The sequence below is a fragment of the Protopterus annectens genome, chromosome 7.part1 (genome assembly GCF_019279795.1).
Source record: "Protopterus annectens isolate FY-2018-M chromosome 7.part1, PAN1.0, whole genome shotgun sequence".
Taxonomy (NCBI): Eukaryota; Metazoa; Chordata; order Ceratodontiformes; family Protopteridae; genus Protopterus; species Protopterus annectens.
In genome coordinates, this window is record NC_056740.1 from 404,272,935 (window position 1) to 404,300,555 (window position 27,621).

Genomic DNA, 27,621 nt, shown 5'->3' on the forward strand with positions numbered 1-27,621 from the left:
CTGGCAAAAAATACACATAAATACACAAATTCATATTCGGAGGCTCTAAATAAAAACCTGCAAAAGCATCAGAGACATCCAAAGCAGACACCCAAACAACCTGCACTTCTCGTCACAAACCAGACAACACATAAAACACAAAATCAGTGTGCCGCACAATCACAGCCCTTAAGGCGAAATAACATACCTAATACACTAGTAATAGGTGACTCTATAGTCAGGCACACTGAAGTCCCACTCACTAGGCTGGACAAGCCGAAGGTTACTGTTAGCTGCCTGTCGGGAGTCAGAATCCGCCACATAACACAAGCACTCAGGTCACTCCAGAACAAGTACAAATATGACTCTGTCATTGTTCATGTTGGTGTGAATGACCTGAGACGCCCCTCCCTGGACTACATGAAAAGAGACATGGAAGAGCTCTCTGATCATGCAGCCCAGGCTGGTATGACCATGACCCTGAGTAGCATCCTGCCCTCACCTGGAATGATACCTCAGTATAAAGAAAAAATGATCAATTTCAACAATTGGCTAAGCTTCTGGTGTCATTCAATGGGGATCCAGGTCTGTCAGCCTGGGACGACATGCTCGACAAGCCACATTGCTTTGTAAGAGATGGTGTGCACCTGTTACCACTAGGCTTTCGAATACTGGACAAGGCTTTTGCTGCCCCCATACTGCTTCTTTTAGGCAAGGCTCAAAAGTCAAACCCACGTCCGTAAATAGCACAATTAACAAAAAACTGAGGGTTATGCTACTGAACGGCAGGAGTTTAAATCTCAAAATGCACGTGCTCAAAGCACTCCTCAGTGCAGTAACTGAAACCTGGTTCAAGGCTCCAGAGAGCACCCCAGCACTACCGGGCTACAGCTCATACCACACGTTTTGGCCACAGAACACAGACCGAAACACAAAAGGAGGGGGTGTATCCATATTCATCAAGGATACCTACACCTCCAGGTTAGTGGCACAGCATGATACCTCTAAGATCATCCATGTGCAACTAACATCGGGCAAATCTGCAGTGCAAATTGTGGCCTGCTACAGATCACCCTGCATCACCCAGGACCACCACTCTACCTTTCTGGAGACACTGGAAAACATCAAGGTCCTACCAAACACCCTGATACTGGGTGATTTCAATTACCCTACCATTTACTGGGAAAACTACTCGAGTACAAATTCCCAGGCCCAGCGCTTCCTAGAATTCATCAACTCAAACACCCTGGATCAGCTGGTAAACTCCCCTACCAGAGGTGAAAACATATTGGACCTCGTCATCACCAACATGGGCGACAGGTGTTCCGCAGGTCAACCCATCACTGGTTAGATCAGACCATAAACTAATCACTCTGGATGTCCACACCCCACCACCACCCCTAACTAAGGAAACCACAGTAAAAAACTTTTCTAAAGCAAACTTCACCTTACTTAAGACAAAGGTGGTAAGTTTCACAGCCCCCACGCTAAAGGATAACGCTGCCCAAGATGCAGAAACCTTTACAAATGCACTCTATGAGCACCTACAAGGATGCATGGATCATGCCATCCCTAGCAAAACCAAGGCTCACTCCTCTAAGAGAAGGAAACCAGTTTGGTGGACCCCTGCAATAAACAGGCTATACAATAGAAGGAGGAAACTAGTTCATAAAAAAAGGCAAATCCCAAGAAGGAAAGACATCCCTGATCAGTATCAGTAAGAAACTAAGGTCCCTCATGAAATCATCCAAGGCTAACTTCAAAAGAAAAATAGCCAAGGATTCAAAAGATAACCACAAAGCCTTCTTTAGCCATGTTAAGAATCTAAGTGGCAACCTCCAGATATGTATTGAAATAGTGCAAAATAGCACAAAATATACTGAACCTACTGATATTGCTAACATCCTGACAGATAGATTCAGTGCAAACTTCACCTCCCTCTCACCTCCAAAAGGGCCCACAACAATACCGGAAAAGTGTAGTGTCCCAAAAATCACAGATGCACAGGTGAAAACAGCCCTTTCAAAAGCCAAAAACACAGCGTCAATGGGACCAGATGGTGTCTGCATCTTGCACGAACTACAGAACGAATTAACACCCCACCTAAACACGCTGTTCAACCTCAGCATCTCCACAGGCTACATGCCCATAGAATGGCGCACAGCAACGGTTATTCCTCTCCACAAAGGAGGGGCCACAACTGACCCTGGTAACTATCGCCCCATAAGCCTGACTAGCCTAGTCTGCAAGGCTATGGAGCGCATCATCATGGAACTCATTAACAAAGACATTGGGAACCTCCAAACACTTGACCCGACCCAGTTCGGCTTTGTTAAGGGCAGATCATGCCTACTAAACCTGGTTGACTTCTTTGAGACAGTCACCAAGGCCATAGAAGAGGGAAAGGTGGTTCACACAGCCTACCTTGACCTCGCCAAGGCTTTCAACACCATTCCCTACTCGGGTATTACAGAAAAACTCACCAGCCTGAACATAAACCCCTACATCACGAGATGGATTGCCAACTGGCTTACAGACAGAACTCACACGGTAAGAATAATGGGCTCCAGGTCCGACTCTAAAACAGTCACAAGTGGTGTCCCGCAAGGCTCGGTCCTGGGACCCCGACTTTTTGGCATATACTTCTCAGAAGTACAGGCAAACACGGATGACTATGGCTAACCAAGTTCACCGATGACTGCAAACTGGGAGTCATAATTGACTCTCCGGCTGACACGGACATCCTCCAAAAGGGCCTTACTGAGACGGACACCTGGTGTCAAAGTCATGGCCTCAAGCTAAATGCCAAAAAATGCATAGTCATCCCATTTGGGAAAAACAAAACACCCATGAATTACCACATAGGTGGCAGCCCCCTTAATACAGAAGAGATAATAAGAGATCTGGGGACCCAGGTAGATAGTAATCTCTCCTTTGACAATCATATTGCCAAAGTAGTTAGGAAATCTTTCTATGTGGCCCATCTAATTACTAAAGGGTTCACATCTAGAAATAAAGAGGTTATAGTGCCCCTCTACTAATCACTCATTAGACCCTTCATAGAGAACAATTCCCCATTTGGGATGTACCTCACAAGACACTTCCAACAGCTGGAAAGACCACAAAAGCACCTCACCAAGAGGATTACTGGCCTCAAACATATGTCCTATGCAGCCCGACTGAAAAAACTCCGGCTGTACTCAGTGGCATATTGCTTACTCAGAGGTGATCTCTGCCTGACTTACAAAGCCAAGTCCAACTCAGAATTGATGGATATGTTCCACCTAAGGAAATCCAAGTCACTGCGAGCCACGCACTCTAGTGAGCTAAACCTCGCCACAACAATAAATAGAACATGCTGGAGGGATAGATTCCTGTCACAGAGACTCCCCATGCTTTGGAACAAAATTCAAAATTACATCAGGCAGAGCCCCTCACTAACACTCTTCAAGAGAAACCTTGACGAGTGGATGGGTAACAGAAAATACACCCCTGGGAACACTTCATTGGCTCTGCTTGACAGAGGATCAGTTAATTAATCAGTGGGGTGGCAAAAGCCGACACACTCTGGCTGGGCTTATAAATGCCCTTGGGCAGATAGCCTAGTACCTACCAGTGAACCTGTGAACCTAGGAGATATTTTTGCTTTTCTTTTTAATCTAGTAGGAGTCAAATTAGTGTGTCTCCTTTTGCACCAACACAGAGCCAATACATAGTCCATCTCTTCACTAGGCAGTCATTGTGTAATTAAACAACAGAATTTTATTGTTTTCACATCTGCTTCTTTCTGCCAGAGCATTTCACACACTCCAGTTGTGAATTTTGGGATCAGCGGGACCTCAAGCCACTTGTGTGGAGATTGCCAGTCATTCTGATGATTCTTTTTATTATATTAATATTTTGTTTATGTGTTTATTTTTAAATATCTCAGCTGGGTATATACAAACAAAAAGAACTCATTCACAGTGGGGGCTTAGCAGAAAAGGCTTACGCATAACAGTTACAAGTGGTAATATATCTGAGCAACAAATCTCTCTACGTTATGTCTTATGATGCATTTTGCTTTTGCTGGTGTCAGTAACAATGCATTATGTCATGCACTCTGTTGAGATTTTTCCTATGTTACAATTTTTTTTATTAAAAACAGTATGTCAGTTACCAGCTGCAACTAGTTAATTTGAATTTTACTATTCACTGTTACTAGAACTGGATTAATAGTTAAATATATAGGTTTGCTATGTCTTCTTAACAAATATATGCAGTTTTCATACTATGCCTTTTTTACCTTTTCTTACCAAATCTATTCCATTTTTATAAGGTATTTTGTGAGTATTCTATTGTTGTAAATAGCAAGATGAGGACAGGTAATATAAGGCCATCCTATTAAGAAGGTTAGGATCGGGTATCTGATCATAACCTAATCGTGATATTTATTTATTTGTACAACTCGTTAACTGCGGTAGATCACTGATCTCATTTGACCACTTTTAGTCTCAGCCAAGAATGTGAACACGCATCAAGTAGAAAAAATAAATAAATAATTTACAGAATAAGAAAGCACGCTAAAAACAAAGGTACAGTTAATGTACAATAGAAAAAATTATTTAAGAAGGTCGTCAACAAAAACCACAATGCAAAATATTTGCATCAGTTAGAGTAGCGACATGTTCGCAGTTAGAGAAGAGACGCGATAGTGAAAACAATAATCAGTGTGTGTGTTGGAAATGGACCCCAAGAATGGATGTCTCACCTCGAGGATGGAGCAAAATGAAGCATGAGAGGTGAACCTGGACATTATTTTGAGGATGTGTAACTATGTAACTACTTAATTGCGAAGGGAGAGGTACAATATTAACTCTTTTTAGGGCATGGAGCTTTACCTGATAGTTACAGTGGTGACAGAAGGAAAAAAACAGACATACTACCCCCCTTACCTTTCACACAGCAATGAAAAGGCTTCTCAACCATAAAATCTGCAGAAATATCCAGTTTTGTCAGCCTTTCCAGCCAAAATATGATCTACTCCTGCAGCCTGTATAAGATCATTACAAATAGAAGTCAGTTGAGTCACAAGACCATTTACACCCAGTTAGTACTGACCCACATGCACTACCCCCCCCAATCTGAAGAAGGACAAAGCAAGTCATTCATGGAGTACATTTATGGATATCCATTCAGTCACCCAGGTTTATTTTGATGAATCCTAAGGTGTCACTTTATTTAATTTGTAAGGGAGGTCTGTTACAGAGGTAGGGGAGGCATTGGCAATACATTTGTCTGTAAGGCATGTTTTTATGTGCCGGTGGAGGTTAAAGTCCCTAGTTCTAGAATTAGCTGAACTGTTTGATTTGCAGAGATACAGGAGATGAAGGAGGACGGCGGTCTCTAATGGCATGGAATGCAAGCTACTGAACACCCCACAAGAGCTTTTTGGAAACCAAGTAAAGCTGTAGTGCTTCAAGCTACTCCTGCTAGTGCAGAAAGGCCAATAACCTTCTTGGTTAGGAAGCTCTGGTGCCTTAACTCTTGCTTATATGTCTAGAAAGGTACATCTCATATTCAGTAACTGGTCTAATTAGGGCTGTATACAGAGGGATGATAACTTCTTTTGAGTGTGTAATATGCCTTTAATTTTTGTTGTCATATATAGAAGGATTTTCTGACTAGTTTTGCTATATGGTGGTTGAAGGAGAAGTAATTATCAACACATGTTCCAATATCCCTGGCTACATTTTAATTTTGGAGTTTGCTATTAGCTTTACTGTATACAAAGCAAGAGAGATGTTTACCAAATGTGACAATACTATATTTATTCACATTTAAGTTAATTCTGTTTCGATACTGCGGTAGGGCAGTAATACCTGGTATTCATTCATCTACACACTCAGGTAATCAAAGATCCTGATGGTGTTTGGCGCTTAGAACCAAGAGTGCTATCTGTATGTTTGTCTGGACATTGAGCTGTATTAAGAACAGTACAGACATTTGGTCATTTTGACCATTGGCTGGCTCATCATAGAATCACGTTATAGCAGTACATATTTGAGTACTGTGTAACTTCGTGTTTTTTAAACTTCAGTCTGTGGTTGACTGTGGACTTATCCCACTGGGTATCGTTTTTTATTATTGTGAAGTAGTGCATCATACAACACAGTACTCCATTCCTGCATGTAGTCTAAACATACTAACTTCACAACCTAACCGATTCTGCCATGGATTTTCTTATATCCTGATCAGCGTTTTATGATAGACAGTGATTTGGGATTGCAATCTGGGCTGCATGTTACTTCGGAACGAGACCTGTGTGTTATTTTACATAACTCTTACAATCTGGGCTGCATGTTACTTCGGAACGAGACCTGGGTGTTATTTTACATTACTCTTACAATCTGGGCTGCATGTTACTTCGGGACGAGACCTGGGTGTTATTTTACATTACTCTTACAATCTGTGTTGCATGTTACTTCGGAACGAGACCTGTGTGTTATTTACATTACTCTTACAATCTGGGCTGCATGTTACTTCGGAACGAGACCTGTGTGTTATTTTACATTACTCTTACAATCTGTGCTGCATGTTACTTCGGAACGAGACCTGTGTGTTATTTTACATCACTCTTACAATCTGTGCTGCATGTTACTTCGGAACGAGACCTGTGTGTTATTTTACATTACTCTTACAATCTGTGCTGCATGTTACTTCGGAACGAGACCTGTGTGTTATTTTACATTACTCTTACAATCTGGGCTGCATGTTACTTCGGAACGAGACCTGTGTGTTATTTTACATCACTCTTACAATCTGTGCTGCATGTTACTTCGGAACGAGACCTGTGTGTTATTTTACATCACTCTTGTTTTTGTTAGATACAACACAACTTACAGTGCAATTGTGCTCCATATTATTACACCTTGGAATAATTTAGTTCACATTTATTATTATATCTCATATTTAATTTTGTAAAGTAGTTAGGTTTAATAACTTAAACAAAGTTTAGTTGAAATGAGATGGGATAAATCACCCCCAGGAGTCTATAGAAAAGTGATTACAGGGAGAGCTTCCTTAATATATTTGTGTAGCCTATTTTTTTATAACCTCACTGTTTTCTTATGAAATGTTTGAACTTTTTTCTAGATTTACAAAGTCTTTCAGTAGTATCACATGCACTAGTATAATTTTCTTTTGTTCATAGGTTCATTCTTTTGCGATGGTTTATGATATTCTGTTTAGTTACTAGCTGACATGTCCAAAACATCTTCCTAAGCATTATGGACACATTTTGGGTCAAACTATTATTGTTGCCTATGAGTATATGCTTTTCCCCTGTACAACCATGTCAGTCTTGAGTATAGTCAGCAGTTTTATTATTACTCTTCATGGGATTCTTAAGTATCTTTATTTACACTGAATGTCATTCTCTGCTCTCTCCATCAGCTGTGGAATGGAGGTGTTAGCATTTCTAGGTTTTTACCTATTTTTTAAACAGTTCACAATTACTTGCACTGTTCACTATAACTACTCTTTCACAGGCTGATTCTGATGATGTTGCTATTTAAATTAGCACTGTTTGAGACCGTGTCTTCACTCTGTCAGTAGAGACAGCTTGGACTTGCACTGCCTGCCTACATTTTGGAACATGGACTGTATTAAACAGCACGTTTTAAGGATGACACTGTAAGTGTATTTTTTCCCGCTGTCCGTCTTTCTTTTTTTGGCAGACTACATAATGAAGTGAAAGTAAGAGGAATCTGTGAAGCACAGAAATGACTTTCTCTTTGATATCTTGAAATTCTGATGGAAATGCTCAAAATACCTACAAATCAGCATTGGTAATCAGTTTATGCAACCACTAACTGAGAGCTTTTAATAAATATTGTAATGCTGTATCAGTCTTTTTATTTTAACAGGAGAATGATATTATGAATGCTGTTTTCATGTCTAATTTTTAGGTCACCCCAGTCACCTTAACTTTCCCTAAATTATGATACAGTTGTGGTATTATATGTTAATAAAACAAACATGCACCCTGTGTTTTTAGTCATACTAATCATAACAGAATCTGATCCCCAACTGCTGTCATTATATTAATGTATAAAGACATAGCAGGGATTACGGGGCGCACCAGCAACATTAGTATAACTACAAAAAGAGGGATACTGTGGCAGTTTCATAGAGAACTGATTTCTACTTGATACACAATGAAATTAGAAATGTTGTTGTATCTTTCGGCTTTTCCCGGTTAGGGGTCGCCACAACGAAACTCTGGTCTGCTAATGATTGGCAGTAGATTTTTACGTACTGAGTTACCAGCCCTGACGCACAACCTTCAACGAAGGTATGCCGATTCATGCATGTCTCCACACAGAAAACGCTTTAGCTGAGAATCGAGCAAGACAATGTCTTACTGTGTGGTGACAACGCTACTGCAGCACCACCACCGCGGTTCATAAATGATTTTTATTATTGCTATTTTCATTAGGTTTGTTATGGAGTACACTGATGACAGGAAGCCACCCTTTAGTACTCATAGTAAGCTCTAGAAGAATGTTACAGGGGGCAGCAGTAAAATGGTACATAGGCTGATAGGCAGTTATCAGAACATACCACATAATAAGGCTTTTGACCATGCCAAAAATAATGCTAATCCTATTCTGACAGATATTTGAAGATGAAAGTCCTTGACAGAAATGAAAAGAAACTGCAATATTCTTTCTGATCTATCTGGAGGAAAGAGCCTGGTTATCGAATTTTCCTGTAAGTCTTTTATTCCTAGAAAAATGGGCTAATAACTCGTGTGTGTAAAAAATCTTAAAACCAACCAGTTGTGTAATTTTATTAATCCTTGACTTGTGCTCAGGACTACTGTAACTGTGTGGAACTTTTAACTTGCTTACTTATGTAATCTCTGTAAATAGTCTGTTTGTAATATGTAAATGCTGGTATTATGTAATGCTGTGCTCTGCTTACTTGGAGCTTTTCTCCCCGCCTCGCTTGAAAAATGGACATGCATCCAGTCGGACTATCCCGGTCAACAAATGTAAAATAAAAATAAAAATAAAATGAGGAATGACCTAAGGGTAAGTACTGGCAAGGAATAAACTCAGATGAATCACTGGCTTGCACATCACTGTGTAAAGCATATCGATATAGGCATCTACCATTAGCTTTCTGTTAGCAACAAACTGCTCTCATTTTCTTATTTAAACAAGAAACATCTTTATTAAGTTATTACTTATGACTTAGGCAATCATACATACATTTAGGTAAATGAAAACAAACCATATTGACATACTTTTAGTTGCAAACATTATACACCACTTCTAATCTATCCAGTCATTGTCAGTCAAACATTACATAGCTCATTGAAATCCTGTCTTCTTGTAAACCTCATTCCTCCTCCACAACATTATGCTACATGTATTGTTCCCACAATTCCCATTTTTTATGTAATTTGCTCCTACCCTTTTCTAAAGATCCTATTTCCAGTTGTTTTATATGTTACTATATTCACTATTTCTAGTACAGTTCATTTAGACTTTGATTTCCTTTTTCTAGTAATTGCTTTTTTTGGCAGCCACCATAAAGCCTTACTATATGTAGGCAATTCTGATTCTGTATCATGGCACAAAAAATGATTTCCTTGGTTATACCAATTTGCTCATCCAGTATTTCTGATAGAATAGTCTTCAGGGAATTTTTAAAATCTGCCAACTCATTACACTCCTAAAAAATATGTTCCCAATTACCTCTTTCTTCCCCATTAAACATAGGTAGGTACTAGGCTATCGGCCCTAGGGCCTATAGAAGCCCAGCCGAAAAGGTACCCTGGCTTTTGCCACCCAAGAAAATTATTTTCCTGTGCCACTGTCAAGCAGAGCCACAGAGGTGATCCCCGGGGTGAATTTCCTATTTTCCATCCAATCATCAAGATTTTTCTTGAAGAGTGCTAATGAGGAGCTTTGTTTGATACAGATAGGTAGTTTATTCCAGAGTATGGGAAGTCTCTGGGACAGGAATCTATCCCTCCGGCATGTTCTGTTTATTTTGGTGGCAAGGTTTAGGTCCCTAGAATGTGTAGCTCGGAGGGATTGGGATTTCTTTAAGTGGAGCATGTCCAACAGTTCTGGGTTTGACATAGCTTTGGAAGCTACTAAATGATAGAGCAAAATCCCAAAAAGGGAAGGCATCACTGATCAGTATTAGCAAAAAACTACGGGCACTCATAAAATTGTCTAAGGCCAGCTTCGAGAGAAAAATTGCACAGGACACTAAGGATAATCACAAGGCTTTCTTTAGTTATGTTAGGAACCTGGGTGGTAATTCCCAGATATGCTCAGAATTAGTCCAAAATGACAAAAAATGCACCGAACCCACACACATTGCCAACATCCTAGCTGACAGGTTCAGCACAAACTCCCCCCCCCCCAAAAGGGCAAATATCTATCCCAGCAGAGTGCTGCCCCCTGACATCTCAGATGCTCAGGTAAGAGCCGCCCCCTCCAAAGCACAAAACATAGCATCAACGGGACCAGACAGTGTCCCGGGCTGCGTCCTACATGAACTCCAAGAAGAGCTAAACCCAAACATAAAACTACTGTTCAATCTCAGCCTTACTACAGGATATGTGCCCAAAGAGTGGTGTACAGCAACAGTGGTCCCTCTCCATAAAGGTGGTGCCTCAACGGATCCTGGAAACTATCGCCCCATAAGCCTGACTAGCTTGGTCTGCAAAGCTATGGAAAGGATCATCATGGACTTCATAAATAAAGATATTGGGGACCTACAGACACTGGATCCTACCCAGTTCGGCTTTGTTAAGGGCAGATCCTGCCTCTTAAACCTGGTTGATTTCTTTGAAACAGTCACCAAGGCCATTGACGAGGGGAAGGTGGTCCACACAGCCTACCTGGACCTCGCAAAAGCCTTCGATACAATACCCCACTCGGGCATTATAGATAAGCTCACCAGCTTAAATATAAACCCCTATGTCACTTGATGGATTGCAAACTGGCTCAAGGACAGAACCCACATGGTTAGAATTGCTGGAGCCATGTCAGATTCCAAACCAGTTACAAGTGGTGTCCCACAAGACTCAGTCCTGGGACCTCTCTTGTTCGGTATATATTTCTCGGAAGTACAGGCCAACACGGAAGGACTGTGGCTAACCAAGTTCACAGATGACTGCAAACTGGATGCCATAATAGATCCTCCAGCCGACACAAGCATCCTCCAAAAGGGCCTCATAGAAACAGACAATTGGTGCCAGAGCCATGGCCTCAAGCTAAATGCCAAAAAGTGTATAGTCATCCCCTTTGGCAAAAACAAAGTGCCCACAAATTACCACATAGGTGGTAATCCATTAAGTACAGAAGAAGTAATTAGGGTCCTGGGGACCCAAGTTCATAGCAATCTCTCATTTGACAACCACGTGGCCAAAGTGGTTAGAAAAATATTTTATATAGCCCACCTAATCATGAAGGGATTCACATCTAGACCAGGGGAGGTCATCGTGCCTCTTTACTCATCCCTCATCAGACCCATAGTCGAGTACAATGCCCCTTTGGGATGTACCTTACCAGACACCTGCAGCAACTGGAAAGACCCCAAAAGTACCTCACCAAGAGGATCAAAGGGCTCAAACAGATGCCATATGCTGCCCGGTTAAAGAAACTCCAGCTCTACTCAGTGGCATACAGCCTGTTCAGAGGCGATCTGTGCCTGACGTATAAAGCCATGTCCAACCCGGAATTAATGGACATGCTGCACCTCAGAAAATCCAAATCCCATCAAGCCACGCCGAGACTTGAACCTCAGCTGAAATAAATAGGACATGCTGGAGGGACAGATTCATAACCCAGAGGCTCCCTTCACTCTGGAATAAAATCCCAGTCCAGGTTAGGCAGAGTCCCTCATTGACTCTCTTCAAGAGGAATCTTGATGAGTGGATGGGAGATCATAGGTTTACCCCGGGTATCACTTCTGTGTCACTGTTAGACAGAGGCACAGTATACTAACCTCGAAAAAGGGCATAGCAAAATAAATTTAAAATGGGTGGCGAAAGCCAAACACATTCTGGCTAGGCTTATAAATGCCCTAGGGCAGATAGCCTAGTATGAACCTATGAACCTATGTTAGGCAGAGATCACCTCTGAGTATTGATATGCGATGGAATAAAGCTGGAGTTTTTTGAGACGGTCTGCGTAGGGCATCTGTTTGAGGCCAATAATCCTCTTTGTGACATATTTCTGCGGCCTTTCCAGTTGTTGTAGATGTCTTGTGAGGTACATACTAAAAGGGGTTTTTGTACTCTATAATGGGTCTAATGAGTGATGAGTAGAGGGGAACAATGACCTCTTTTTTCTGAATGAGAAACCTTTTGTGATGAGGTGTGCCACATAGAAGGATTCCCTGACTACTGTGACAATGTGATTATCAAAGGAGAGACTACTGTCCACCTGTGTCACAAGGTTTCTTATCACACTTTTGGTGTTAAGTATACTACCGCCTATGTTGTAGTTCATGGGTACAGAGATTTTACAAAAGGGGATGACAATGCACTTTTTGGCACTGAGCTTGAGGCCATGGCTTTGACACCAGGCATCTGTCTCAGTGAGGCCCTTTTGTAGGATGTCCACATCGTTAGGAGTTTCGATTATGGCTCCTAAGTTGCAGTCATCTGCGAACTTCATTAGCCAAAGGCCTTCGATGTTAGCCTGTACTTCAGAGAAGTAGATACCAAACAGGAGAGGACCCAGGACTGAAGCCTGTGGTACTCCACTTGTCACTGGGCTGAAGTCAGATTTGGAGTCTGCTACTTTCACAGTGTGGGTTCTGTCAGTGAGCCAGTTTGCAACCCATCTTGTGACATAGGGATTTATACCTAGTTTAGGGAGTTTATCTATAATTCCAGAGTGGGGGATGGTGTCGAAAGCCTTGGCAAGATCTAGATAGGATGTGTGGACCACCTTACCCTTGTCTACGGCTTTGGTGACTGCTTTAAAGAAGTCTATCAGGTTTAGGAGACATGATCTGCCTTTTACAAACCCAAACTGGGTGGTTTTCAGAGTTTGGAGATTACCAATGTCTTTGTTTATAAGTTCCATGATGATACGTTCCATGGCCTTGCAGACCAGGCTCGTCAAGCTAATGGAGCGGTAGTTCCCGGGGTCCATGGTGGCTCTCCCCTTGTGGAGTGAGATAACTGTCACTGTGCGCTATTCAGCAGGCACAAAGCCTGAGGTGAGGCTATGATTGAACATGGTAATTAAGTGGGGTGCCAGTTCGTTCTGTAGTTCATGTAGAACACAGCCTGGGATGTTGTCTGGTCCTGTTCTTGGCTTTGGAGAGTGTGGTTTTTACCTGTGCAGCCTTGATTACAGGAACTTTGCATTCTTCTGGTATAGAGATGGGCGCTTTAGGGGGTGAGAGGGGGTAAAGTTAGCACTGAACCTATCTGCCAGGATGTTGGCAATATCAGTTGGGTCTGCATATTTAGTGACATTGTGCTGTAACTCAGAGCAGATCTGAGTGTTGCCATTGAGATTCTTGACATAGCTATAGAATGCTTTGTGCTTGTCTTTAGAATCAGTGGCGATTTTGTTTTCATAACTAGGCTTTGGAGGATTTTATCAGGGATCGCAGCTTCTTACTTAGGCTGACCAGGGAGCTCCTCCACTCATGGGATTTTACTCTCTTTTGCAACAGTTTCTTCTTTCTGTTGTACAGTTTGTTTATGGAAGGGGACCACCAGATTGGCTTCGTTTTTTTGGAGGATAGCATCTTGGTTCTGTTTGGGATAGCACGGTCCATGCACTCATGTAAGTGCTTATAAAGTGCATTTGTGTAGGATTCAGTAGTTGTAACTGTATTGTCCATCTGCATGGGTGTCATGAAGTTCACCACTTCTGTCTTAAGAAGCATGAAGTTGGCTTTGGAGAAATTTTTTACCATGGTTTCCTTAATGGGGGGGTGGGGGCAGGATGTGGATTTCTAGGGTAATTAGCTTATGGTCAGATCGGACCAATGATGCGTTGACTTCAGGTGTGGAACACCGGTCACTCATGTTGGTAATAACTAGATCTAGGATATTGTTGCACCTGGTGGGGGTGTGGATAAGTTGATCCAGGGCATTGGAGTTTATGAATTCCAGAAAGCGTTGAGTGAAGGAGTTGGTACATGAGTAGTTTTCCCAGTTAATGGTGGGGTAGTTGAAATTGCCCATTATTAGGGTGTTTGGTTGAACCCTAATATTTTCCAGTACATCAAGAAAAGAGGAGTGGGAATCCTGGGGCATTGTGGGTGATCTGTAGCAAGCTACAACTTGGATTGCAGTTTTGCCCAGAGTTAGCTGCACTTGGATAACCTCGGCTGCATTATTCTGAGCAACTAGCCTGGAGGTGTGGATATCCTTAATGAATATGACACACTTCCGCCTTTGGTGTTCCAGTCTAGGTTACATGGCCGAAAAGTGTGGTATGAGTTATAGCCTGGTAATGCAGGGGTGCTGTCTGGAGCCTTGAACCAGGTCTCAGTCACTGCACAGATATCGATGTTCTCCATTTTAAGGAGTGCCTCGAGTGAGTGCATTTTGAGATTTAGACTTCTAGCATTGAGTAGCATCACCCTCAGTTTTTGCTTGCCTGTTCCTGTTGCACCTCCAACATTTGCTATCTACCTGAAGAAAAATTCTTTGGAGTCTGCCTGAGGTATAAAAATACATATGCAAATACTTCCAAAGATCCTAAATCTTCTGTACTTTGTTGCTTATTTGGGAGTCATAAATGTATATCCTCCCATTGTTTCTTTGTGAATTGCTTATCCAATATCTCTTCCCAATGCTTTCTAACCTCCTCTGATTGGTTCTTATAATTGTCACACTTCACCTAAAACTAATTTCACCTATACTCATTTCACTGAAACCAAATCACCTAAAGTTCATTTCACCTAAAACTCATTTCATTGACAAGTAGTACTCTAATGAAATTTAAAGGTATATGTCCTTTTCCCCACTGTAGTGTGATCCTGGTGCTAGTATATATATATATATATATATATATATATATATATATATATATATATATATATATATATATATATATGTATTAAGGTGGGTGTGTGGGGAGTGCAGCCCCCTAAGTAGTTGGCTTTTACCAAATAATGTAAAACAAAACCAGGCAACATAAAACCAAGATAAGTGGGGGTCTGCGCCCCATCCCCCCTTAATATATATACTAACACCAGGATCACACTACAGTTGGGAAAAGGACATATACCTTTCACTTGCCTTATTGTACTACTTGTCAGTGAAATGAGTTTTAGGTGAAATGGGTTTTAGATGAAATGAACTTTAGGTGATTTGGTCTCAGTGAAATGAGTTTAGGTGAAATGAGTTTTAGGCGAAGTGATAAGTACCCATTACTTTATATACTCTACTAATTACCCCTTTTTTAAGAGCAACTTCTGTTTTAGATTCTACCAAAAACTGTACCAGTGCTGGTCTTTTGTTTAGGATCCCCCTATTCCTTTCTGTTTGCCTATTATCTGATATCAATCCTTGATAGGGAAGACAATCTCTAGCCTGCAATCCAAATAAATACTTGCACTCTTCCCATTTTGTTACCTTTCCCTGTCTAAATATTTGCTCCCAATAACTTGGATCCTTTGTCAGTTTTCTCCAGTAAATTCCAATGCCCTTCTTGCTTATTGTTTGTACCCCTAATTGCAGTCATCCCTAAAAGCAGAATCTCCTTTCTCCATCCCCGTGTTGACTTAGTTCTTAAGATATTTTCTCCTACTTTATGAATATAATATTCAACGTTATTATTGTTATTCTCCTTAAGGATCTGCATCCAAAATCCCAACCTGTCCTTGTTTTTTGAGCTTACCCTCCCATTTGACTATCATCCCTTTCCACTTTGAATTATAGCTTTTTTTTTGCTTGTGCTATGCAGAGAAGCCCCAACTGTGCAGCCCCAAAATACCCCTTAAAATCAGACAATCCTAATCCACCTTGCTCCACTGGAAGGAATTGTCAGCTTATCACATGACTTGTTACTTAAAGCTATAATTTAGACATACTGTGGATATAAAAAGTGTACACACCCCTGTTAAAATGCAAGGTTTTTGTCATATAAAAAAATGGGGTCTATATTAGAACATCGAAGTTTCACAACTTCGAATCTTCTAACATCGACCCCTATTCAGCGAACGCTGACAACTTCTAACATGCAGAACAGTGGATTCTTTCCTAGGGAAAAAATTTGCTGCTCCGAAACACATACACACAACACAAGCACACCAAACAAACAGCAATCCACACACATACACCTATAATCTTACAGCTAACCCTATACTAAACTGTACAAATACCACTAACTATCCACTTACCTTACACCAAACCCTAAACCTAAGGTCCGTCACTATCGCACACTCAGCTCACCCGCACCCTAACCCTAACTCACCTACCCCGCCCTAACCCTCACGTCCATACAATCGCACACTTACCTGGCCCACGCCCTAACCCTAACTCACCTAACCCGCCCTAACCCTTACATCCACACAATCGCACACATACCTAACCCGCGCCCTAACCCTAACTCACCTAACCCACTCCAAATCGCACACTTACCTGAATCCAACCCATAACTTTCCACCACAGCGCTGAAAATAGCGAAAAGGCAGAAACGGACAACCAAATTCTTTCCCTAGGAAAAAATTTGGTTTTCAGTCATTTCGCTATTTTCAGCATTCGCTGAATAGGGGTCGATGTTAGAACATTCGAAGTTGTGAAACTTCGATGTTCTAATATAGATCCAAAAAAATGAGACCACAATAAATCATTTCAAAACTTTTCCCACCTTTAATGTGATCTATAACCTGTACAACTCAATTGAAAAACAAACAAATCTGTTAGGGGAAAACTATAAAAAATGTATAATAAACTGGTTGCAAAAGTGTGCACACCCTTAAACTAATACTTTGTTGAAGCATCTTTTGATTTAATTACAGCATTCAGTCTTCTTGGGTACACACCTGCCATCAATTACAGAGACTCTGATCAATAAAGTTCAGCTATCCAAGTAGGATTTTCTTGTCATTTACTCAGTTGCCTGCTACAGCAAAGGCCACGGTTCACAGAGATCTTACAAAGCATTAAAGGGATCTCATTGTTAAAAGGTATCAGTCAGGAGAAGGGTACAAAAAAATTTCCACAGTATTGGATATACCATGGAAGACAGTCATGAAAAAGTGGAGAAAATATGGGACAACAGTGACATCGCAAAGAACTGTAATTCCCTCCAAAATTGATGAAAAGACAAGATGAAAACTGGTCAGGGAGGCTGCCAAGAGACCTACAGTAACACTGAAGGAGCTGCAGGAATTTCTGGCAAGTACTGGTTGTGTACTACATGTGACAACAATCTCCCATATTCTCCATATGTCTGGTCTATGGGGTAGGGTTGTGAGATGGAAGCCTTTTCTTACACAGAAAAACATCCAGGCCCGGCTAAAATTTGCAAAACAGTACATCAAGCCTCCCATAAGCATGTGGGAAAATGTGTTATGGTCTGATGAGACCAAGGCTGAACTTTTTGGCCACAATTCCAAAAGGTACGTTTGGTGCAAAAACAACACTTCACATCACCAAAAGAACACCATCCCCACAGTGAAGCATGGTGGTGGCAGTATCATGCTTTGGGGTTGCTATTGTTCTGCTGGAACTGGGGCTTTAGTCAAGGTGGAGGGAATTATGAACAGTTCCAAATACCAGTCACTTTTGGTCCAAAACCTTCAGGCATCTGCTAGAAAGCTGAAGATGAAGAGGAATTTCACCTTTCAACACGAGAATGACCCCAAGCATACATCCAAATCAACAAAAGAATGGCTTCACCAGAAGAAAATTTAAGTTTTGGAATGGCCCAGCCAGAGCCCAGACCTATATCCAATAGAAAGTCAGGTGACCCGGACAGGGCTGTGCACAAGCGATGCCCTCAAAATCTGACAGATTTGGAGCGCTTTTGTAAGGAAGAGTGGGCAAATATTGCCAAGTAAAGATGTGCCATGCTGATAGACTTCTACCCAAGAAGACTGAGTGCTGTAATTAAATCAAAAGGTGTTTCAACAAAGTATTAGTTTAAGGGTGTGCACACTTATGCAACCAGCTTATTGCACGTTTTTTATTTTTTCCCCTAACAGATTTGTTTGTTTTTCAATTGAATTGTACAGGTTATAGGTCACATTAAAGGTGGGAAAAGTTTTGAAATGATTTATTGTGGTCTCATTTTTATATCACAAAAACCTGGCATTTTAACAGGGGTGTGTACACCTTTTATATCCACTGTACATGACCTGAAAACTTCATGTCACAGCACACTATTTAAGAATTGCCATTTCCGTTTGCTTAAAAACTGTAGTCTATACAAAATTCCTTTTCCTCTTCAATCCTTCACTGCTGTTTCAAGGTGTTTAACCACTTATAGCTAAGATAACTATAGCTTAGACAGGTAGCTTACATCCTTCTAAGTTGGGAACTGCTAAATGAGGGCTCAGTGTCTGTTATTCTAAAAGTGTATTAGTTCTGGTTTAAGCACTTGGGCTTCAGGCCAGTTATTTTACATTAAGAAGGTTCGTGGTCTGCACTCTTGTGGGAGGAGAGGCTGGACTCTGCCCTTCTGAGCTGGGAATTTCTGGTTAAAGGCTTATAGTGCCTGCATATTTGAACTGTTTCTTACTGAAATTGGTACACCTTGTTTGCTGTAGCATAGACTAGACCCAGGCCTGCTGAATCTAGCTTTGTTTGTATGCTTGTTTGTTTGTTATTTCCCTGAAACGCTATTTCCACCTAAAACACGGCTTTTCAGCGCTTCTGGGGATCCCTAGTGATATCTGCATTGCTTACTGTACTTACTTCCTTGTTTCACTTGAAAGAAAGTTACTGTTTGTCGTTTTTGCATTTAAGTTACCTGTAACACATTGCATTTAAGTTACCTGGCACTTGCACACTAAAGCAATTATATAAGTCAGCACTAAAAAATTAAAAGGACTAGACCCTCACAAACTCCCCTTGAGTACCTTGTTCCTTTTTTCAATTATAAAGGAATTCCCAATACTATTCTAGCATGTCCAAAGGTTAGTTGTCAATCTCCTCTCCGGTCCAGCTGGTGAATCTGGGAATCTTGAGGCAATGTTACAACTGCCTCATGTACACAGACAACCCTCTCCTCCTCCCAACAAATTCCAACACATGTGAGAGATGCAACCATATAGCCAAACTGGAGGCTAAACTCTCTCAACTCAGTACTGGCGTAACCAGTCAGGAGGAGAAGGAAACCACACTCACTACAATTCCAGTCTCACATAGACCTACCACGACAGCAAACCAAACACACAAATACAAAAAAACATACTCGGAGGCTCTAAATAAAAAATCTGCCTAAGCAGCAGAGACCTCCAAAGCAGACACCCAAGCAACCGCTACCCCAAAACAAAACACGTGCAACACATAGCTCACAAAGCCAGTGTGCCGAACAGTCACAGCCCTTAAGGCTAATCAACACACCTGATACACTTGTAATAGGTGACTCTATCATCAGGCACACTGACGTTCCGCTCACCAGGCTGAACAAGGAGAAGGTCATGGTGAGCTGCCTGTCGGGCACTAGGATCCGCCACATTACACAAGTACTTAGGTCACTCCAAGGCAAGTACAAATATGACTCCGTCATTGTCCATGCTGGTGTGAACAATCTGAAACGTACCTCCCTGGACTACATGAAAAGAGACATAGAGGAGCTCTCTGAGCATGTAGCCCAGGCCGGTATGACCCTGACCTTGAGTAGCATCTTACCCTTACCAAGAATGATGCCACAATATGAAGACAAGATGATTAATTTCAACAATTGGCTTAAGTATTGGTGTCATTCAAAGGGGATCCAATGCCTGTCAGCCTGGGATGACATGCTCGACAAGCCACGATGCTTCGCTAGGCACGCCTTGCACCTGTCACCCCTGGGCTTTCAGATATTGGCAAAGGCTCTTCCTACCCCCATAGTGCCTTTTTTAGGCAAGGCTCAAAAGACAAACCCACCTCTATAGGTATCACAAGGGATAAGAAACTAAGAGTAATGCTACTCAACGCCAGAAGTCTAAACCTCAAGATGCATGCACTCGAAACTCTCCTTAGCATGGAGAACATCGATATCTGTGCAGTAACAGAAACCTGGTTCAAGGCTCCCGAGAGCACCCCAGCACTACCAGGTTATACCTCATACCATGCTTTTCGGCCCCAAAACTTGGACCGAACCAGAAAAGGAGGGAGAGTATCAATATTCATCACAGATACCCACACCTCCAGGTTGGTGGCACAGCACGAAGCATCAGAGACTATCCATGTGCAACTAACAGTGGGTAAAACTGCCTTCCAGTATATAGCCTGCTACAGACCACCCTCCCAAACCCAGGAACCCCACTCGGCCTTCCTGAGAACACTGGAAAATATGAAGGTTTCTCCAAACACCATTATATTGGGCGACTTCAACTACCCAAACATAGACTGGGAGCATTACTCTAGCTCCAACACCCTAGCTCAAAGGTTCCTAGAATTTATAAACTCAAATGCTATGGAACAACTTGTTACCACTCCCACAAGAAGGGAAAACATACTGGACCTGATCATCTCTAACATGGGGACTCTATGCTCCAGACCAGAAGTGTATCCCTCACTGGTAAGATCAGACCATAAACTAATCTCACTGGATATTCACATCCCGACCCCACCCCCTGCCCAGAAAACCACAGTGAAAAACTTCTCTAAAGCAAATTTCACACTCCTCAAAACCGAGGTGGAATCCTTCAAAGCCCCCGGGCCTGTGGAAAATACGGCCCAGACCGCAGAATCCTTTCTAAACGCATTCTATGAACACCTTCAGGAATGCATGGATCATGCAATCCCAAATAAAACCAAGACCCAATCCTCCAAAGGCAGACGTCCTGTCTTTTGGACCCCAGCCATAAACAAACTGTACAATAGAAGGAGGAAGCTACTACATGATAGAGCAAAATCCGAAAAAAGGAAGGCATCTCTGCTCAGTGTTAAGCAAAAAACTACGGGCACTCATAAAATCGTCTAAGGCCAGCTTCGAGAGAAAAACTGCACAGGACACTAAGAATAATCCCAAGTCTTTCTTTAGTTATGTTAGGAACCTGGGTGGGAATTCCCAGATATGCTCAGAATTAGTCCAAAATGACAAAAAATACAAAGAACCCACAGACATTGCCAACATCCTAGCTGACAGGTTCAGTGCAAACTTCTCCTCCCCCCCACCAAAAGGGCAAATATCTATCCCAGCAGAGTGCTGCCCCCCTGACATCTCAGATGCAAAGGTAAGAGCAGCCCTCTCCAAAGCAAAAAACACAGCATCAATGGGACCAGATGGTGTCCCAGGCTGCATCCTACATGAACTCCAAGAAGAGCTAAACCTAAACATAAAACTACTGTTCAATCTCAGCCTTACTACAGGATATGTACCCAAAGAGTGGCGTACAGCAGCAGTGGTCCCTCTCCACAAAGGTGGTGCCTCAACTGATCCTGGAAACTATCGCCCCATAAGCCTGACTAGTTTGGTCTGCAAAGCTATGGAAAGGATCATCATGGACCTCATAAATAAAGATATTGGGGACCTACAGACACTGGATCCTACCCAGTTCGGCTTTGTTAAGGGCAGATCCTGCCTCTTAAACCTGGTCGATTTCTTTGAAACAGTCAACAAAGCCATTGACTAGGGGAAGGTGGTCCACACAGCCTACCTGGACCTCACAAAAGCCTTCGATACAATACTCCACTTGGGCATTATACATAAGCTCACCAGCTTAAATATAAACCCCTATGTCACTAGATGGGTTACAAACTGGCTCAAGGACAGAACCCACATGGTTAGAATTGCTGGAGCCATGTCAGACTCCAAACCAGTTACAAGTGGCGTCCCACAAGGCTCAGTCCTGGGACCTCTCTTGTTCGGTATATCTTTCTCGGAGGTACAGGCCAACATGGAAGGACTGTGGCTGACCAAGTTTGCAGATGACTGCAAACTGGGCGCCATAATCGATTCTCCAGCCGACACAAGCATCCTCCAAAAGGGCCTCATAGAAACAGACAACTGGTGCCAGAGCCATGGCCTCAAGCTAAACGCCAAAAAGTGTATAGTCATCCACTTTGGCAAAAACAAAGTGCCCACAAATTACCACATAGGTGGTAATCCATTAAGTACGGAAGAAGTAATTAGGGACCTGGGGACCCAAGTTGATAGCAGTCTCTCATTTGACAACCATGTGGCCAAAGTGGTTAGAAAAACATTTTATATAGCCCACCTAATCATGAAGGGATTCACATCTAGATCAGGGAGGTCATCGTGCTTCTTTACTCATCCCTCATCAGGCCCATAATTGAGTACAATGCCCCTTTTGGGATGTACCTTACCAGACACCTGCAGCAACTGGAAAGACCCCAAAAGTACCTCACCAAGAGGATCAAAGGGCTCAAACAGATGCCATATGCTGCCCGGTTAAAGAAACTCCAGCTCTACTCAGTGGCATACTGCCTGCTCAGAGGCAATCTGTGCCTGATGTATAAAGCCATGTCCAAGCCAGAATTAATGGACATGCTGTACCTCAGAAAATCCAAATCCCATCGAGCTACGCGCTCGAGAGACTTGAACCTCAGCACTGAAATAAATAGGACATGCTGGAGGGACAGATTCATAACCCAGAGGCTCCCTTCACTCTGGAATAAAATCCCAGTCCAGGTTAGGCAGAGTCCCTCATTGACTCTCTTCAAGAGAAATCTTGATGAGTGGATGGGGGATCGTAGGTTTACCTCACCTTAAAATACATTGGCTTTGCCCCTGCTCAATGCCTGATTGAATCTACTTTTCATCTCTCCATATCTTGAAACAACACTATAACAAGTTTCTAAATGTTCAATGTTTTAGTTTTTGATTGACTTCACATGAACCCTACTAAATTTACCCCGGGTATCACTTCTGTGTCACTGTTAGACAGAAGCACAGTATACTAACCTCGAAAAAGGGCATAGCAAAATTTATTTAAAATGGGTGGCGAAAGCCAAACACACTCTGGCTAGGTTTATAAATGCCCTAGGGCAGATAGCGTAGTATGAACCTATGAACCTACAAATAAATAAATTAAAATGGTATTTTTCCATGTAAAACTTTGACTGGTTGTAACCGATAAAGTGATTCACAACATTTTCTGTGTGTGTGTGTGTGTGTGTGTGTGTGTGTGTGTGTGTGTGTGTGTGTGTGTGTGTGTGTGTGTGTTTACAAAGTTTGCAGTTTGTAATCACTCTCTGACAGTGATTAGAACTAATTACCACACCATCTCGATCACCTTTTCTAGAATTAAAGCTTTAATGAACCTACGTCTTCACCATATTACAATGTGTCCCTTGAAAATAAATGTTATACTTTGTTTACTGAATGAATTTTAAATGATGAAGAAACAATAGTTTGTTAATTATGTTAACTAGTAATTAGAAATTGGACATCTACATTCCCTGTACACACACACACACACGCACAGTGTCATCCAGTTTCCTGTACATAAATGGTAACACTCTAGAGTCTTGATTTTCTAATTGATAAACTAGCAGGTGGGCGATGGAGTTGACCTCTTGTGTCAATGCTTTTTGCAGTGGTAGGATGCTTTCTAGAAACTGATTAATCTGATGGTTTCATTACTGAGACTGATTTCTGAGTGAGGAAGGTGAGCATCTGTCCTTCATTAGGATAGGGGTTGGGTGCCCAACTCTTCCCACCTTGCCCCTGAAGAATAAGCTTATAGTCCCATAGTTTGCCTTGGTCATTTTAATGGTTATCGAATACACCTTCTTAGTAAAATGGCTATTTGTAGAAATGCTGTGGACAAAAAGCAATTACATACTACTGCTGTTGCTACTACACTAAAATTTACGTAACACTTTATTAAACTACTGTTTGTGCTTGACTGTTTATCATCTGCTACCACATTGTCAGTATGTTATTGTACTGTATTATAGCCTGTATGAACTGTTGGTATGAGTGCAGGTCACATTAATCAGCTATATTTTGTTTTAATCTGTTAATTGAAGATGGAGATACAGTATGGCGTTTATGGCATAGACACGTTATTGATACTATGCTTTGTAGAGATGAAACTCATATTCTACATTCACAAACAGAATATAAGAAGCTTTTTTTTACAACTTCACAATGTGTACACTAAAGCTGAGGAGTCATCTATTTCATTAACTTTGAGGCTGTGTGACTTTTGAGCCACAGTATGTTAGCAGTAGATGGAAGCTAATGAGTGGTGTTTTGCATTACTGTTTGTTAATCTTTGCTCATATCTTGTCTTCATTAACTCTGCAAAAGGTTTGACAAGTTTTGATCAGTTGTAATTAGTGAGTTGGAGTTCAGTGAAACCATACTTGGTTAACTAATATACTTCCTTCTTCAATTATTAACATTGTATGTTGTAAAAACTCATCTAGTAATAGAGAGAGAAAAATGTATTTGAAATTGAAATGATTTCTAAGATCCATATTAAGTTTAGCAGTTTACTTACCAATATGGTCATCTCTCATTTTCCAGTCCTTTTCCAAATGGTAGACATGTTGTACTCTACAAAGAGTGTAACACTCTGCATACATCACAAAATGCACTAAACATCTGCTTCTGCACTGATTAAATCCAAGTTGCCAACATGTTATTTTGAAGGAATTTAAAATAAACGAAAGTCTTTTGGTATTTGCCACTGCTGTAATCAGGATGCACTGCAGTAACCTGACAACATAGGCTCATAGGTTCATAGGTAAGTACTAGGCTATCGGCCCAAGGGCCTAAGTAAGCCTAGCCAACAAGATTCCCTGGCTTACACCACCCAAGAAAGTTCATTTCCTGTGCCCCTGTCGAACAGAGCCACAGAAGTGATCCCCAGGGTGTATTTCCTATTTCCCATCCACTCATCAAGATTTTTCTTGAAGAGTGCTAATGAGGAACTCTGCTTGACATAGATGGGTAGCTTGTTCCAGAGTATGGGAAGTCTCTGGGACAGGAATCTATCCTTCCAGCATTTCCTGTTTATTGTGAAGACAAGGTTTAGGTCCCTAGAGTGTGCAGCTTGGAGGGATTGGGATTTCTTTAGGTGTAGCATGTCCAACAGCTCTGGGTTTAACATAGCTTTATATGTTAGGCAGAGATCTCATTGGAGTAGGCGATACGCTACAGAGTAAAGCTGGAGTTTTTTAAGACAGTGAGTGTAGGGCATCTGTTTGAGGCCAGTAATCCTCTTTGTGAGGTACTTATGTGGCCTTTCCAGCTGCTGCAGATGTCTTGTGAGGTACATTCCAAAAGGGGTGTTGTACTCTATAATGGGTCTAATGAGTGCCGAGTAGAGGGGAACAATGAACAATGACCTCTTTTTTCCTGGATGAGAACCCTTTTGTGATGAAGTGTGCCACAAAGGATTTATATGGATATGGATCATTGCAGGGAGAGAAATGCATTCAGTTATGGCAGGACGCCACATGAGGGAGTGGGTAATTCATATACTGGGCATGTTATTTGGTCATGAGAGACACAGCCTGTATGTCACTAACCAAGCAGTCTCGCCTTGCACCACAGGAAAATTAATGAATTATTCATGATTATACTATGATGTTTATGATGTACTGCTATTACACATCAGTGTAATTTATACTGCAATTGCTGCATGTTTTTATTGTGCTGTATTAAAAAAATCTTTTCTCTGTACCATGCAGATCAGTGGAGACAGTTCAGTAATGTATGTGCATTTGCATTACCACTTATAGGGTGATACGTTCGCAGTGTGTTGCAGAAGTGCATTTTGAGGCACTGTGAACATGGCAAATAAAGGCTGAGTAACCAAAGTGAATTTAATGTGCAGAATGTGCATCATACACCGTTAAGAAAAGGCACTTCTTATAGACAGAGGCACAGTAAACTAAACTTTAAAAAGGGCACAGTATACTCAAATCAAGGGGTGGCGTAAGCCAAACACAATCGGGCTAGGCTTATAAATGCCCCAGGGCAGATAGCCTAGTATGAACCTATGAAACTATGAACCTAAGTAACCATACTTGCATTGTGTCTGGTTTGTTGTTCATTGCATCTACCACTAGACAGATTGAGGTTAAATTAAAAATTCAGAAATTCCTAATTACTTTTTTTTTTTTTGCTATTATTGCCTGTTGTCTGTTGATCAGCATGATTGTTGCAATTTGGCAGACCCTTATGGTTAGGATTTCTGCTTCTTTGTAGAGGTTAACATGTATGTGCTAGCCACATCTGACATCTGCATTTTTTTTTCGGGATATTCATGTATCTTTTTCACCTCCCTAAAACATGCAAGCTCATTGGCTCCTCTGAACTGTCCATGTGTGTTACACTGTCTTATAAAATTGTGTCCTACACTGTGGGTCACTTACTGGTGCTCAACTAAATAAGATGACGTAAAACATGGGGAAATTTAACCAAAAGAAATCCATCCTTAGCAGATAATGAGAAATGTTGAGAAGCTGTCTGTTCTCTAGGTACGTTTGCAATTGTACTTTCGTTGTTCTGCTTTTTGTATTATGGTTGTAATCTTACTTTCCCTCTGGTGTATGTCTTTCTTGCTAGTCTTTGCTTCTTATGTTATTTTATTCTTGTTTTCTCTGTAGGATGACAGAGCTTGTTAGAAGTGTCACCAAAAATGAGATCCCGTCTCATGTGAAGGTTTTGAAATTTGAAATTGACTGCAGCACAGATGATGCGGATATGGGAAGACCACCAGTCCACTACTGGATTTCCTAACATCAATTTTGCTTGCATTACTGAAAACACTCAGTTTAGTGAGGCAGTGCTTTGCGTGATTAACCTTTTATATTGTGATCATTATTGAATAGTAACTATCTTGCTATTTTTGAAGTTCAACTTGCCATTTGTTTCTCCCTGAATCATTACTGCAGCGTTATTGCTGTTATATCAACACGTACAAAAATGAATTAACCAGCATTTAGTAAAAAGAAAAGTATGTTACATTAGACTACTGAAGATTTTGCGATGTGTAATTAGAATAATTTATTCCTTCCTTTCTTTAAAATAAAAATATTAACCCTGTGACTGGACATTTTTACTTTTTCATGCTGGCTTTTTAAAAAATTTTGTTACTGCTGTAGTCTCTCTGCATTTGGTTGTAACATTAAAATGATTCAATGGTGATATCACTATTGTGATGACAACACACCTTCCTCCTTATTCATTCATTATTCATTCAAATACCACCAACAGGATTTAGATTTGCCGTCTCCCTTTTGGTCCTGTTAGAGATTCCATTGTTATGGTACAAGTTACCTTCATTTGTAGGCTGTATTCATCTTGGTGAAGGCAAGCATGCTTTGTTCTGCTTATGGTTTCCAAGTTTTTCTCTTAACTTATAAAGGTTGTTTTTTAGCACATATTTTTATTTATTTATTCTTTATTAGGTACATTATATCCTTTCTTACCCAAGTCCATTATCAGAGAAGACCCCACAGTAAGTAAAACAAACTGGATACACATTACAGATTTGTAAATTTAGTTTTAAATT

The 27,621-nt window shown here is 41.3% G+C and overlaps 1 protein-coding gene across 2 annotated transcripts in view; it reads left to right on the forward strand.

Moving 5' to 3' along the window:
* The window catches only part of LOC122807796 (ubiquitin-like modifier-activating enzyme 1), a 2,541,412-nt gene extending 2,514,260 nt beyond the window's left edge, over nucleotides 1-27,152 (forward strand). For both annotated transcript variants that reach the window (XM_044078854.1, XM_044078853.1), the window contains exon 25: nucleotides 26,714-27,152. In XM_044078854.1, coding sequence (XP_043934789.1) covers nucleotides 26,714-26,846 — 133 coding nt within the window. In that variant the 3' untranslated portion in view covers nucleotides 26,847-27,152. The remainder of the gene's footprint in view (nucleotides 1-26,713) is intronic.
* The last annotated feature ends 469 nt before the right edge of the window (nucleotides 27,153-27,621 follow it).